The sequence below is a fragment of the Nomascus leucogenys genome, chromosome 13 (assembly GCF_006542625.1).
Source record: "Nomascus leucogenys isolate Asia chromosome 13, Asia_NLE_v1, whole genome shotgun sequence".
Classification (NCBI taxonomy): Eukaryota; Metazoa; Chordata; class Mammalia; order Primates; family Hylobatidae; genus Nomascus; species Nomascus leucogenys.
Genome location: NC_044393.1, coordinates 71,610,948 through 71,627,297, shown reverse-complemented (window position 1 = coordinate 71,627,297; position 16,350 = coordinate 71,610,948). Strand labels below are relative to the sequence as shown.

The 16,350-nt window shown below is 35.5% G+C and overlaps 1 protein-coding gene across 10 annotated transcripts in view; it reads left to right on the top strand.

Annotated features, from left to right (window-relative positions):
• CADPS2 (calcium dependent secretion activator 2) overlaps positions 1-16,350 on the top strand; it is a 564,312-nt gene that overhangs the window by 393,981 nt on the left and 153,981 nt on the right. For 7 of the 10 annotated variants that reach the window (XM_030826805.1, XM_030826801.1, XM_030826807.1 and 4 more), the window contains exons 12-14: positions 4,442-4,450; positions 10,730-10,866; positions 13,648-13,835. In XM_030826805.1, the coding sequence (XP_030682665.1) occupies positions 4,442-4,450; positions 10,730-10,866; positions 13,648-13,835 (334 nt within the window). The remainder of the gene's footprint in view (positions 1-4,441; positions 4,451-10,729; positions 10,867-13,647; positions 13,836-16,350) is intronic. The other 3 variants (XM_030826808.1, XM_030826804.1, XM_030826803.1) reach the window with 1 other exon arrangement.

Genomic DNA, 16,350 nt, shown 5'->3' with positions numbered 1-16,350 from the left:
TTGGCTACTTGGTGCAAAAGGCCTCGCTTTCAGCCTATCTCGGCTTATGACATACCTTGCTCACTAAGCGTGATCATTTGTAGCTTTTAATTTAAAGTGAGGGAGATGGGATTCTTTCATTCATTTGAACACTTAGAGATCATTTCGGGTTATTAGTTAGCCTAAGTTTAATATTGTTGTGTGTCAGGAAATAGGGAGGCCCAAGAAAAGGGAGAGAGATGGGGAACAGTCAGAACACATATAACATTTATTAAGTTTACCATCTTATATGGGTGTAGTTTGTGGCACCCCAGAACAATTACAATAACATCAAAGATCACTTTTCACAGATGACCATGATAGATATACTAATAATAAAAAAGTTGGAAATACTGTGAGAATTACCATAAGGTGAAACAGAGTCATGATATGAGCACGTGTTGTTAGAAAAGTGGCACCATAGACTTGCTTGACACAGGGTTGCCACGAACTTTCAATTTATGAAAAACACATCTGCAAAGCACAATAAAATGAAGTTTCCCTGTGTGTTCTGGATACAAGATGTTTGTCAGATACGTGATGTGCAAATATTTTCTCCTAATCTATGGCTTGTCTTTTCACATCTCTTAATAGTGACTTTCAGAAAAAAAAAAAAAGAAATTCTTAATTTTGATGAAGTCCATTTTATCGATTTTTTTCATAGTTGTGCTTTTGATGTTATAACTAAAGAATCTTTGCCTAACCCAAATTGCAAACATTTTCTCCTTTGCTTTTTTCTAGAAATTTTACAATTTTGGCGTTTACATTTTACAACCATTTCGAGTTAATTGTTGTATATGATGAGAGGTATCCATCAGTATTTATGGATGGCATATGGATGTCCAGTTGTTCTAACACAAAGAGTTGAAAAGATTATCATACCCTGAATTGCCCTTGCATATTTGTGAAAAATCAATTAACTACATATGAGTTTATTTCTGGGCTATCCTTTCTTTGGTCAGTTTATCTAAATATTATTACCACACTGTCTTGATTACTATAGCTTTGTAAATCTTACAGTCAGGTAGTTCAAGTCCTCCGAATTGATTTCTCTTATTCAAAAGTATTTTGGCTATTCTATGTCCTTTGAATTTCTCTATGAATTTTTAAAATAAGTTTATTCACTTTTAATTGACAAATAATTGTTTATATATATGGGGTACAATGTAAATTTTTAAAACATCTTGACATTCCTTGCTGGAGATTTTACTGGGAATGCCTTCGATCTATAGGTCAGTCCTTGGAAAATTTTGGAAAACTGACTTCTTAATATTGAATCTTCCAATCTGTGAATACAATGTATCACTTCATTTGTTTAGGTAGTCTTTAGTTTCTCTTTGGGATGTTTGTAGTTTTCAGTGAACAGATCTTGCACATCTTTTGTCAGATTTATTTCTAGGTATTTCATCTTTGTTGCTTTAGTAAATGGAATTTTTTATTTCAGTCCAATTGTTTTGTTATCTTTGTGATTGCTTTAGAATTTAAAGTATACCCTTTAAATTTATTATACATCTTCATGTATAGTATGCAAACTTTACAATAGTAAACTTCTATTTCTCCTCTCTTGGCTTTTGTACTATTCTTGTCATATATTTTACTTCTATATATGTTGTAAAGCCCACAATACATTGCTATTATGATTATTGCCTTAGACAATATCTTTTAAATAAATTAAAAGTGAAAGAAAAATGTTATGTACATGTCCATTTTGTACATGTCCATTATGTACATGTTATGTATATGTACATTACCATTTCCGGTGCCTTTCATTGTCTAGTATAGAAATTTTTACTTCTTGAAGGACCTCCTTTGACTTTTCTCGTAGCGCAGATCTACTGGTAATGAATACTTTTAGCTTCTTTATATATGAAAAAAAGTCTTTATTTTACCCTCATTTTGAAGATATTTTTCTTTTAGTACTTTAAAGATGTTGCTCCACTTTCTTCTAGCTTGCATTTGTTTTTCCAATGAGAAATGTGCTGCTATTTTGGTTTGTTCCTCTATAAATAATGTCCTTTTTTCCTCTAGCTGCTTTAAAGATTTTTCTCTTTAACACTGTTTTTGAGCAATTTGATTATGATGTGCCTTGGTATAGCTTTCTTCATAAAAATGCTTGTTCTGAGACACAGTTAAGTTACTTGGAAACAATTCAATCCTTTCAAGCTTTGCTTTCAAGTTTTGTTAGGGAAGACTAAGCAGTGTTTAGTCCAGGATGCATTTTCCCCATTTCTGGACCAACATCTTTCTTAATACTCTAACTGATAACCTGTGAATTATGAGCTTTTATATTCTTGCTGCTGAAAAGCAGTGCTATTCTAGACTGTGTGAGTTTGGGGCACTGTCCTCTTGAATCCTTTAGATTGCTTCTTTCCCTTTCTACACATGCGTGAGCTGATGGGTAGTCAGCTGAATTCTTGGGGGAGCCCTTCTGCAGATCTTGAGAGTCTCTTGCTGGGCAGCTCTCTTCTCTCCAGTACTCTTTCCTACAAACTCTAGTTACTATGACCCTCCTGAACTGTCAGTTCCATCTTTTGGACTCAGGGAGACCACTGGGCTTTTCCTGGGTTCCTGTTCCTTGTGCCATGGGCTATAGAGTTTCTCCTGGCAGTAACCTGGAGTGACTGTAAGGCTCACCTTGTTTCCCATCCCTCAGGAATCACGTTGCCCAACGTGCAGCGTTTAATACAAATTTTGTAAATTTTTTTCGAATACTTAGTTCAGGTAGGAGGTTAAGTTTATTCTCAATTATGCCATCATGACCAGAAGCAGAATTTTTTGTAAGTTGAAGCATGGTTTCTCAATTTCAACACTATTGACATTTTGGGCTAGATAATTATTTGTTTTGGGGCAGGGAGTGGAGTAAGAAACTTTTCCTGTGTATTATGTAATGTTTTACAGCACCCCTGTCCTCTACCCAATAGATATCAATAGTCTCCCACCTGGTCCCAGGTCAGACAACCAAAAATATCTCTGGACATTGCCAAATGTCCCAGAGGGTAGGGTTGCAGTTGGTGAGGAATCGCCCCTAGTTCAGAACCACATAATTACAGTGACTTAATAGCTATTTTATTTTTTTTTAATCATCATCTTCCTTCACTTGTGTTCCCATATTTTTTCTTAACATCCTGAGTGCAAGGAATGCCCGAGGAATATGCTGAGCTCATGGCTATTGTTGCTTGCACATAATGGCAAGAAAAGTGGGTAGGAGCCACTAGCATAGAACTTTAAGACTGTGGCTGAATAATACAGAATTTTTTTAGACAGAGTCTGCCTCTGGAGAGAGAGGGAGTGCAGTGGTGCCATCTCGCCTCACTGCAACCTCTGCCTCCCAGGTTTAAGCCATTCTCGTGCTTCAGCCTCCCAAGTAGCCTCCCAAGTAATCTCAGCAGCTGGGATTACAGGTGTGTGCCACCACACCCACCTAGTTTTTGTATTTTTAGTAGAGACAGAGTTTCTCCATGTTGACCAGGCTAGTCTCGAACTCCTGACAGGTGATCTACTGGCCTCAGCCTGCCAAAATGCTGGGATTATAGGCATGAGCCACTGCACCTGCCTGTAACAAATAATAACAAAACCTTTCTATTATTCGATATCAATTTATTGTCAAGGCAGGACTGATCAGGCTATGGGATTCCCATGCCTCAGCCTCCCAAGTAGCTGGGATTACCGGTGCTACCACACCTGCCTAATTTTTGTCTTTTTAACAGAGATGGGGTTTCTCCATGTTGGCCAGGCTGGTCTTGAACTCCTTACCTCAGGTGATCTGCCCACCTCGGCTCCCAAAGTGCTGGGATTACAGGCATGAGACACAGCACTCAGCCCTATGATCTGTTTCTAACAAAACCTTTCTGTTATTTGATATCAATTTACTGTCAAGGCAAAATTGATCAGGCTATGGGAACTGAATTTACTTGTTATAACTAAAGAGTGAAATTGTTTCAATTTGTTAACAACAGCTGACTTGTATTCCAGGCTGCTAGTAAAGTTTTAAATCAGGGCAGACCTCTGCTGGCGTGAACCTGGGAGGCGGAGCTTACAGTGAGCCGAGATCGCACCACTGCACTCCAGCCTGGGCAACAGAGCAAGAGTCCGTCAAAAAAAAAAAAAAAAAAAAAAAAAAAAGGAATGATGAAAGGAAGAAACAAAATGTTCTACCTCATCAGAATGAGAATAGTGACCCTGAACTATGAGAGAAATGCCATGAATTACTCCAGAGAGTAGTTTCATCCATAGTATTTTCCTCCCTCCCTTGACTTACATAATCAATTTTTGTTTTCTTTCCTGATGATCTTTTAGAAAAACAGCTTTTAAAATCACGAGTAGAAATTGAGAAAATAAAAGATTAAATATCTAGTTGTATAAATATGTATGTTCCCAACCCATTTAAATATGCTTTGTTTCTCATTTCTTTGCTGGCCTGTAGCTGGTAAAGGTCAGTATTTTCATGATTTTTAAAATTAGAAGTTTTTAAAAATTTTTAATGATACAATGTTTGAGGAATATCATGATCTTGTTTACAGGATCAGTCCCCTACTTTCTAGCCTAACCCAGAATATTTAAGTTAGCTTTATTGATTATGAAACAAAAAATGCCTATCACAACAAAAAAAGTAGAAACAACCTAATATCTACCATTCATACAGGCACAAGGGTAATAGCCACGAAGGTGTTGTAATAACATGCAAAACAAATGGTCAATATATGTTAAGTGGCAAAAATGCTAAGTTATACATGCGGTATTATTTTCACTACATAAAAAAACACCCAGCTGAAAGAGCAAAATATGGGTAGAATTACATCTAAAATATTCAGGGGATATGTTTTATTGGAGGCACTAGTTGCTACTTTATTTCTTCTATATTTTTTCTTCGAAGTATGTATTTTTATTTATTTTTCACAAACCCAGTGCTTTAGAATGAAGTATAAATCTTAAAACTTAAAAAGAAGCTTATTTTTTAAAAAACTAAGCATACCAATAACTAGGAAAAATAAAAAAAAATTATAAAATCTAACTTACTGGAAGACAACCTTATCTTTTTGGGACATTACTAATATGTATTTATAGATTTCTCTAATAAGCACATCTATTCCACTTCTTTTTTTCTTTGACTCTCTGGATATATAAAAATTCTAAGAGAAGAGGGTGAGCTGAAGGGGTGGGGATGAGGCTGGTAACCAGTTTTTTCACTTAAAATATAACGTACTAGAGTTGCCAGATTGATGGACATTCTTTGGTTAAACTATCCTTTGTTCTCTCCAACCAAAATGCAGTGCACGCACCCTGGTTTTCACTGTCTCTCAATTATATATGTAACATAATACAATGTGTGTGTCACATAATACAATATGAATAGTAGCATTTGTCTTCCAATAATAAATTAATATCAAAAATGAACCAGAAAAGCTGCCATCTGTTTATTTTTAAGCTAAATATTTTTAAATTATTAAATTGAAATATAAACTAACATTTACTTTTGTGAACTTATTTTCATGATTGATCTAATATGTTAAATTTCACACTTCATTGGGAAAGCATTTGTCTTTCTTTTACATTGAACATATTATTTCTAATAAATGTTCAATATTGGTTTACTTTGCTTATTTGTAATTCTAGGTTTCTGTGTTGATCAAAGTTGTCATCATGCAAAAGTATTACTTATGTGTTATTTGCTGCGGAAAGCAAGATATGTTAATTCATATATCAGGTCTTGAATCAATTTAACCAAAAGAAGCGAAGCAGTTATTTGGGTCAATAATAAAGGTGTGAACAAACTCTTTTGCTTTTCAGCAGAAAGTATGTATACATAAAACGTGGACATACTATTCAGGCTGATCTAGGTAAAATTTTAAAATATTAAACTCTTCCTATTAAAGCCTACATGGATGGTATAAAAAGAGAAGTGGCACCTACTTTGCTGTGCCACTTTTAACTTCCTGTAAATTTTCAAGCTGTATGGGAGTTTTGAATTATAAGAAGCGTATAATCAGATGTGAGTAGTGGTAAATGCAGCTACAGGTGGACTCCTAAACATAGGCCAGTTTTAAATGTAGGACAGTAAATCGTATTATATTTCAAAAGGGTCATTTGCTTCTTAGTTCAGCTCAGTGTTTTGCAGAGAGCAGTCTTGGCTGAAAGCACCCTTTTAGTCCTTTTGATACTAGAGTCCCACTCCCAGACACCAGAGTGACCTCAGAATGTAAAAAATGGCCTCCTTTTCTCATCCAGAGTGCCGCTTTACCTTTTTCTTTCCCTTTTCCTTTTACATCCATGATTTCTCACAATACTAGGAGCAGCAACAAATGCAGTACCATGAGAATTTTTTGCAAAGAAAAAAGAAGTATTTTTTAATATATATATATATTTTTTATTATACTTTAAGTTCTAGGGTACATGTGCACATGCTGCTATAAAGACACATGCACATGTATGTTTATCGCAGCACTATTCACAATAGCAAAAAAGAAGTATTTCAATTTTGTTTTCAATCTCACATTCTCTCTGACTTAGATGCCTTTCCTGGGATTTGAATTCTTGAGCACTTAAGGGGCAGGTGGTGGTCAGTGCCCACCAAAAAGCTCCTCACTGATAGTCCTCACATCATTTTCTATGCCACCTATTTTCAAGTCTGTATTACCTATTTAAGTTGATACTGTCAGCCTACTTATTCTTTCCTCTTAACTTCCAACAGCTATTATCCTAATGAAAAAAATTAATTTTTAGGTTTGACTTACATAAAGCCTCTATAACTTCTTAAATCTATAGCTAATAATAATCTTTCTCAATTTGGGTTTCATTCCATCTACTGTTATCACACCTGGTGACAGTACCGCCTAAAGACGCTCGAGCATATATCCAACTGTTGCCATAGAAACTCCACCAGTATCCTCAATTACCAAGTCCCACATCTGTAGTTAGTCCATAGGTTAATCATCACAATTTATGACAGTTTTGCAGTATAATGCTTAAGCTCATAGCTTGTTGGTTTGTTTTGATATTTGTCATATTGTTTCAGAAGACAGATTGAACTGGAATTTTCCATTATCAGAGAAATCTGAGTAACACCATGAATGATTTTCTGTTTAAAACTAGTCACCATAATGTTGCGTTATAGTAACATTAATTGAAGATAATCCAGTATAACCCAATTTTAAAGCCTTGGATTTGGTAATTGACTAAAAAGCATGTTTTGCATTTGATATAGATGATGACTGTGTCCCTCAAGAGTAACATATGGGTATGTTATACCTGTAGAAAGCTATGTGAAAATATATCTTTATAAAAATAAGAAACTAGATAATATCTTCATGATATCTGGTTTTCTATTTTACGTTAGTTCATGAGATAACTTTAAAGTGAAGGACGGCAGGGAGGAAATGGGGAGATGTAGGTCAAAGGATACAAACTAGCAGTTGTGTAGGATGAACAAGTCTAGAGATCTAATGTACAACATGACAACTAGAATCCATACAATTGTACTGTTAGTGATTTTTGTTAAGTAAGTAGATTTTAGCTGCCCTGTCACAAAAAAGTAGCTACGTAAGATGACAGATTTGTTAATTTGCTTCTGTATTGTAACCATTTTACTATCTATATGTATTCCTTAACATCATGTTGTAAAGCTTAAATATACATACACACAATTTTATTACTAAAAAAGCATTTCAGCCGTATTACATCTGTTTCACTCCTCCTAGCTTTGATGCTATTGTTGCCTTACATTTCACTTTACAGTTTTTTTTGTTTGTTTGTTTGTTTTTTGATGGGGTTGTGGGTGACGGGTGGGATGGGAATGGAGTCTCACTCTGTAGCCCAGGCTGGAGTGCAGTGGCACAATCTCAGCTTACTGCAACCTTTGCCTCCCAGGTTCAAGCAATTCTCCTGCCTCAGCCTCCCAAGTAGCTGGGATTACAGGCACCTGCCACCATATCCAGCTAATTTTTTGTGTTTTTTAGTAAGAGACAGGGTTTCACCATGTTGGTCAGGCTGGTCTTGAACTCCTGGCCCTAGGTAATTCAACCACCTCGGCCTCCCAAAGTGTTGGGATTACAGGCGTGAGCCATCGTGCCCGTCAGTTTTCAGAAATGTTATAAACACTTGTATACATTGCTATTATTTTGTTTAAAACAAGGGCCAGAGGGCCAGCAAACTGAAACTGAATGCCTGTTCTTGAAAATGAAGTTTTATTGAAACACAGCCTATCTACCTACCTCTCTCTCTCTCTCTCTCTCTCTTCTCTCTCCCCCTCCCTCTCCCCCAGCCCCGCCACCCCATTTCATTCAGGGAGGTCAAGACTGTTACTTTTTTATTTATTTCTTCCATAAATTCATGGAAACTAAGACTATACTGCCACACGGTAATGTAGTTTTGCATGAAATGTTCTGAATGGTGCTGATCTGATGTAGAAAGAAAGAAGTAAAAATGTTTGGTCTTCACAGCCTGTGTTTTAAAAATAGAATGATTCCTAAGAACACATTTCACTTTCATAAAATTACAGCCCTGGAGAAATTGAAGGTTGTTGATTTTCTTAAATAAAAATTTTAGTGGGTTTGTTTGCCTGTCTGTTTTTTCCAAGTAGAGTCTGTATTTGGGACTCAAAATGCTATCATTAATATCATTTTTATCACCAATGGTAATTGTTTGAAAAGTAATTTTCCATTCATGTGTGTCATTTGGAAAGACTTGTTACCTTAGCAGTATATGGTTTGGAATTGTATTTCCTGAGAAAAGTACTTTATAAATTTACAAAAATATGATTTAATTATAGAAATGAACTATAGATCTTTTTTCAGAAACACATTTTTGTTTAAAGATTGTATGCCCATTTTTTAATTGCTTCTACAAATCTTTATAGTAAAAGAAAGATTTTTTTTACTTTTTTCACAGGAAAAAGGTCTTTTTCCTGTGAAATTTATCACTATCCTGTTCTCAACAGATTAACCATTAATGGGCATTATTTTTAACTCCTGTTGTAACCTTCTCTGGTGAAAGAAATAAGGTATAAAATTTAGCAGATGTTTTATAAAACTAGTAATTTAGTTTCATAAAAATGCTACTAAAAGAATTTTTTGCTGAGATGAATGGAAAAATGAATATTCTAAGATACATTTTTTAAAATACAAAATCTTCCAATTTTATAAAATGTGTGATTTGCAGTTTTAATATTCTGCCTCCTATTCATCTGATATTATTTCACACTACATTATCATATATTTAACTTTATATTAAAAGACTCAGAAGAATAAAATACAAAAGTTCAATTGTATATTAGTTCAGGAAAAGCTGTTTTGTGTTCATCCAGTTAATTTATCACATGTAATGTATTTAATCATTCAGCTAATTATTAAATGTAAAGGTGTAAGTATGATACTTTCTCCACAGATTATAACCTTATACCCTACACATCAATAAGCTGCCATTCATTGATTACTTGCTATATTCACCTTTTCCTATCTGTCATTGATGTGAGATGTACATTAGTTTGTGTATCTTTTTTAGTTTGATTCTGAAGACCCTTCAGCTTGAATTATATAGTACTTCCATCTACAAATATGGCTGAAAGTTGAACTTGACATGGATCAATATGATCTGGGCTAAATATCTAAATGTGACTGATTATGTTAGCATCATGTCCACAGATCAATATTGAGTTTTATTATGAGTCTGACTCTATAATTGGGTTTAATCAATAAACTTTTGTCTCTTTTCCTTTACAATTTTAAGATTGTACTATATAGGTTTTACAAACTACACTTAGCTTACATTTAGGACTCTGCTTTTCTTATGATGACCAGAGAGAGATCTATCTGTGAATTTTAAGGAACAATGGAGCTTCAGTTTTACCATTGTGAAAAGAGTCCACTTTTATCTTGATAACTGATTGCTTGCTCAGTATGTGCTGTGTTTCTAACAGAGCTAATGTAATAACACCCCAGCACTCCTTTGGGGTAGTGTGTGGCTTTTCTCTCTATACTTAGTAAATAACTCACATTGAAGACTTTGACAAAACATACCATTAATGAAAGCAATCATAAAAGCTTGCCTTTTGATAAACCCGCAGGGTCTACAGGCGTTGAAAGATGCAATCTGGAAAGAACAATAAATTTGGGCCTTTGATTGAAGTGCCATTTGGGACGTTATGCTTTGTCTGCATATTTGCACAAACATGATGCTCCCTTTTTCCTGTCTCTTAAACTTGAAGCTTGAGAGCGCTCATTGCCATTTTTACATTAGGGATGGTCCCATTAAAAGCTCCATACAAAAAGAAGACTGGAAGTGATCCAGCTGAAGCGCGTGTGTTCAATTCTGCCCTAGTTTGCCATTTGGAAAGCAGACTCCTGGGCATCATTGCTGTTTTTTGTGAATAGATCTTGGTTCTTTTCTAGTCAATTCCATCAGTAAATGGAGATTTAAAATACAACTTTTCTCAGAGTTGGAAAATAAGATTATTCCTCTGATGGATATTAGAAATGGCTTTGAATGGAAATGGAATTACTGCATTCTAAATGATTTATAGATTTTTCGCTGTCATTTTTACTTAGGCTTCATAAAGTTTGCAATTTATGTTAATATGCTGAACTCTTGGCATCATGTTTCATGTGATAAAAGGTAGTCTTCTGTTTGAGTCATGCATTTTGTGTTCTTCACAACCTGTATCTGTCCATCATTAAGCCTGAAAAGTAAATATACTGTACATGCTTTCCTGAATTTACAGATGCAGATCGTTTTCAGAAACATGGCATGGATGAGTTTATTTCTGCAAACCCCTGCAAGCTTGATCATGCCTTCCTTTTTAGAATACTCCAGAGGCAGACTTTGGATCACAGACTGAATGATTCCTATTCTTGCTTGGTGAGTACAAGTCTATCTATCTAGTCCCCTATAAGTTGGAATAAAAGATTTTAGAAAGTGAGAAATACTTGTTATAAACCAGCATTTTATTCCTGACTCATTTAATAATGGTAGTTGGAGTGAGGGATAAAGGATTCCAATCGATTGCTTCCCAATTTGAAAATTATACACTTGAAGACCACTGCTGTGCCACTCAATAGACAGGAGAATAGACTCAAATAGATGCTAAACTGTGGTTTATCAGTCCCTTTAAGGAAGGCTCAGTGAAAATAGAAGGCTTTAAATAAAGATTTTTTAAAACCTCTGTTATAGGACGTACAGAGATTTTAAGGTTGAAGTTCTGTTCCCCAGATGTTGACACCTCACATTTCTCTCTTTTGTTCTTAGAAGGACAACCTAAGTGGCAGGGGAAAGAAAGAGTGGAATTAACAATATGACAGGAGCTATACATAACAAAGGAAAGTTTTAATTTCATCTAGCCAACCAAAGTATAACTTGAATTCCTTGACAAAAGGAAAAGAGTGAATTAAATTGAGTAAACTGTTTCCTGGTATGTGTTGAAATTGTAGCCAAAATTTGGGATATGAAGTATAATTTATTTAAAAGGAATGTTTGACACCTCAGAATATGGGGACTAAACTTTATAACCTAAAAATTATGTGTTTTTCCAAGCATTTACATTGTCAATAGCAATTCATCTGAAATTTTTGCAGCCAGAAAATGCCTATTTCTATCACATTTTAATCTCTTGGACACTGAACATAGTACAGGTTGAATATCCCTTATCCAAAATGCTTGGGACCAGAAGTGTTTCAAATATTGAATTTTCTTCAGATTTTGGAATATTTGCATTATATGTACAAGGTGAACATCCTTAATCCAAAAATCCAAAATCAATTTCCTTTGAGCTTTGTTAAAAGAAAAACCTTAGCCTAATTAAGTTTAACAGAGTTTAATTGGGCAAAGAAGAATTCATGAATCAGGCAGCCTCCCAAGCCAGAGTAGGCTTGGAGACTCCGGCGCAGCCACGTGGTGGAAAAAGCTTTATAGACAGAAAAAAGGAAAGTGACATACAGAAAACAGAAGTAAGGTACAGAAACAGCCAGATTGGTTACAGCTCAGCATTTGCCTTATTTGAACACAGTTTGAACAGTTGGCCACCTTTGATTGGCCCAAACTCAGTTGTTGGCACAATAGTAGACTACAGTGTATTTCATTTAGCTTATAATTCACGATGTATAGAGAAACCATTAGGCTGAACTTAAAATATGTAAGGAGGCAGCTTTGGGCTAAACTTGATTTAAAAGCATCATGCAGATGCTCAAATATTTTGGATTTTGGAGCTTTCCAGATCTGGGACTTTTGGATTTGGGATGCTCAACCTGAAACTTCATGCAATAAAGTTACATTCTGTTTAAGATTTCAGATAAAATGCCCCCCTCCACCATTGGAGATACTTCAGAGAGGAAGAAGTGAAACAACTTATTGCCACGCTGACACTAACAGTTCATGAATTCATTTATAGATTGTTTATTAAGTATAATTTAAACCTGATCCAACTCAAACTTTACAATCACGTGGAGAGTAAAACATATCATCTCAAAATCCTATTCTATCTTTTCATGGACAAACACATAGAGTGAACATCAATAAGGGATAGTGTCCTCTTGGATTCCACTCAAAGATGTTATTCAATTATCAAAAGCTGTTTTGATTTTGTTGATGACCCCCAGTGTAATATGGAGTCAGAGGAGAATGCTACAAGGTCTTCCACTGCACCTAGAGGGGAGTGAGTTGATTTGCTTAGAAAGTGTTTTGGAGGCAGATGACTGTGAATATAAATCATGGCTCAACAACTGGTTTGCAATGTGGTCTTGGACGATTCACCTAACATCCCTGAGCTTTAGCTTATTTATCTGCAGCATGGAAACCATATAAATACCACACCTAATGGTTCTTCTCTTACTCCTTTTCTTTTCTTCCTCCTTTCCTTTATTGCCTTCTCACCTTTTTCTCATTATTCTTTTATTTCTCTTACATGATTACCCTGCCCCCTTTTAAAACTCTCTATACTCCCTTCTTTTCTTTTACTATCTTATAAATCCATATAATTCATCAAGATATTTTATAAGCCAGCTCCACCTGACCCTGTCTTCCAGGTTTAGCCACATAAACTGCCTGCTGTGTTCAGGTGGCATGCATGCACACACATACATTCTAACATCTCATTTCAGGAGGAACAGAAACTGCTAATATAAAGCATTAACTCTGTTATATTGTTCATAGGAAGACAAACAGAATGAGAAAAATATCCCAGATATTTAAGTTCCCAAATAGTACATGTATACCGCTGCTAAACTTAATGACATTTTCTTTTAGTTCACTTTATAAAACTTTTCCTGAGCAGGAAATTTCATCTGTAATGTCATCTTTCTTTTTTTAATTGATTCGTAAAGAGACTGAGATTTTTGGAGTAACACTCTTTGTGTGTGATAATTTAGATCCTATGAATAAATTTGACTAATTTTGAATGACAGTGGAGAAGCACAAGTTACCCATGCCTTGCTGTGACAGTAAAAACAGAATAGCATTAGGTTGCCAGTGTCCCAAATCAGTTTCAAAATTGATGACATTAGCTCTTCATGAAACATACCACTAATAAAATAAATGTCAAGATATTTCATGCAGCTTCTGCTTATAAGGCCTAAAAGTGTGTTCAGGAAAGCAAATCATAGTATAGAAAGAAAAAACATGTATATCTATTCTTTTTTTATTTTGCAGGGATGGTTTAGCCCTGGCCAAGTCTTTGTGTTAGATGAGTACTGTGCCCGTTATGGTGTGAGAGGCTGTCACAGACATCTCTGCTACCTTGCAGAACTGATGGAACATTCAGAAAATGGTGCTGTCATTGACCCTACCCTGCTCCATTACAGCTTTGCATTCTGTGCCTCTCATGTGCACGGCAACAGGTATTTTTACTTGCAAATACAAAGTGAAATGTATGGGGTTGACTATGGAAAAGAGAGAAAAATGTGCTTTGCCATTATCACCTAGTAACAGATTTTAAATAGCAAACACTTCTTACAAGGAAAAAAAAACGACAGAGAAAAAAGTGTGCATCAATATGCTGTTGATTTAGGTGGGCTACACTTTATGTTTCTTTTTGCTGGTAAAGCCACTCGAAAGAGAGAGAGAGAAAAAATACGAGATTAGAAACTGCCTTTTAATTCTTATATACCACCTAGTAGTAGGTCTGAACAGCCTTAAGTATCCCTATGATTCCTATTGTAATGCATACATGTGCCTGGGTAGGATGTGTTGATAGGTCTATGTGTAACTAATGATCATTGCTTTTCCTCTGTGGAATTAATTTTCACTGATAAAACAAGATAAAAAATGGGGTTTATGTAGAGTCTCTTCTCAGCCGCTTCCCTAATCCACACTTTAGGAACAAGTACTCTTGTTTTACCAAGATGCCAAAAAAATTCCCTAATGTTGGCCTCCACAGCTATCTATTTCTGGGCTTAAAAATCTGTCCATATCATGCCACATGTGGTGGCTTACACCTGTAATCTTAGCACTTTGAGAGGCCGAGGAGGGTGGATCACCTGAGGCCAGGAGTTCGAGACCAGCCTGGCCAACTGAGTGAAACCCCATCTCTATTAAAAAATATAAAAATTAGCTGGGCGTGGTGGTGCATGTCTGTAATCCCAGCTACTCAGGAGGCTGAGGTAAAAGAATCGCTTGAACCCGGGAGGCAGAGGTTGCAGTCAGCCAAGATCATGCCACTGCACTCCAGCCTAGGTAACAGAACAGGCTCTGTCTTAAAAAATAATAATAAAAATCAAAAAAAAAATAAAAATCTGTCCATATCACTCCCCTTCTCTTAATCTTGCTCAATACATATTTGATGAATGAATGAATGACTTCATTATTTGTGTTAATGTCTCTTCCATTAATGGCCGATTAACTTTTTATTCATCTTTTTCTTTTCCCTCCTATCCCCAATTTGTGAACATCAATATTCTCTTCCCATAGTGCCCCTTAACATTCTCTTTTTTACATTTCCATTGTTTATCCTAATTCTGGCCTTCATTTTTTTCTGGCCTATGTATCTGAATTTACCTCTCTACTACCTTTTTCTTTCTGTAGTATTCTACCAATCAGTCAAAAAAAATTATAGAATAACTTTTACCACACTCTTTCAAAAAGCTTAAGTGATTTTTGATTATTAAATTAAAAATAGATTCCAAGTGATAGCATCAACATTTTCCCATTACCATCCTCTTCCATCTACCCATTCTTATCTCCACAAAATTTTACCGCAAAAAATCTGTTTATTCTCCATGTTTTTCTTTTTTCCAGTTTTAAAAAGTCAAATATCACAAAACCCATCTTAGAAGACTTCAATTAACTCATTCAGACATTAAGAACTTTTTATCTGTACTTATCTCATTACCTTTGTCATATATACTTACATGCTAGATGTGTGTACATGCACACACACACACACAGACACACACCTGCTTCTGTTCCACTAGATCATATTTTAAAGGCAAAAATCAGTTCTTACTCGCCTATTATCCTCCACATACCTAAAACAGTGTGTTGCATTTTGTAGGTACACAATAAATACCTGTTGAAGTCCCCAGTGCTGGCATTTCTCAGCCTACAATAAAATAAGATTGATCCTTGTCTCACAGTCTATTCAGGTTTTCACTTTATTTTGGAGCCCAGCCTTGATTTGAAATTAGGAGGATGTTGCTGATTTTAGTAGTTTTTTTCCCACTGTCTCACACTCAACCCTCTGCACTTAGAAAATGTGGGGGTACAGGGTTCAGTCAGGGTGGCTAACTGTTGATAGGAGCTGTTTCACTAAAACTGTCTCTTGTCTCCTGACTCTGTCTCAATTCCTTCTGACTAGGGGATATCAAAAAATAGACATTCCAGAACTAGGCAGACCTCTAAAATGCAAGAGGATGAGAAGGTTTCAGTGAAACAGACAAACCCAAAGCAAATTGTATAATCAGAATATTTTATTCATCCACACAGAAAGGTAAAATTAAATTGGGAACCTAAAGTGGGAAATTCAGCTAATGTGCCCCCAAAATATATGTGTTTGAGACACATTGTAATGGAAAGTTACTGAGGCAACAAGGAGCTACTGCTGCTGCCTGGGAGGCAGCCTGATTTGACTCTCCTGGTTGCCATAGTTACTTTTATTCTGTAAAACTATTGTTTTCTTTATAATGATACTCTGTAATGTGTAATTCAAGGTATGTTTATATGTTCATGCATATATTATCTTTAATATTGCACATGAAATCCACTTTCCCAAAGTTTAAACTGTGTACACATTCAGGTATCTCTGGTAGTGTTTTAGAATCGAAATTTGAATCAGTCTCTGATTCAGCATTGAGGTGTCATATAGCTTAAGAAGAAGAAAGGAAGAAATATAGAGTTGAGGGAAATTTGATCCTCAAT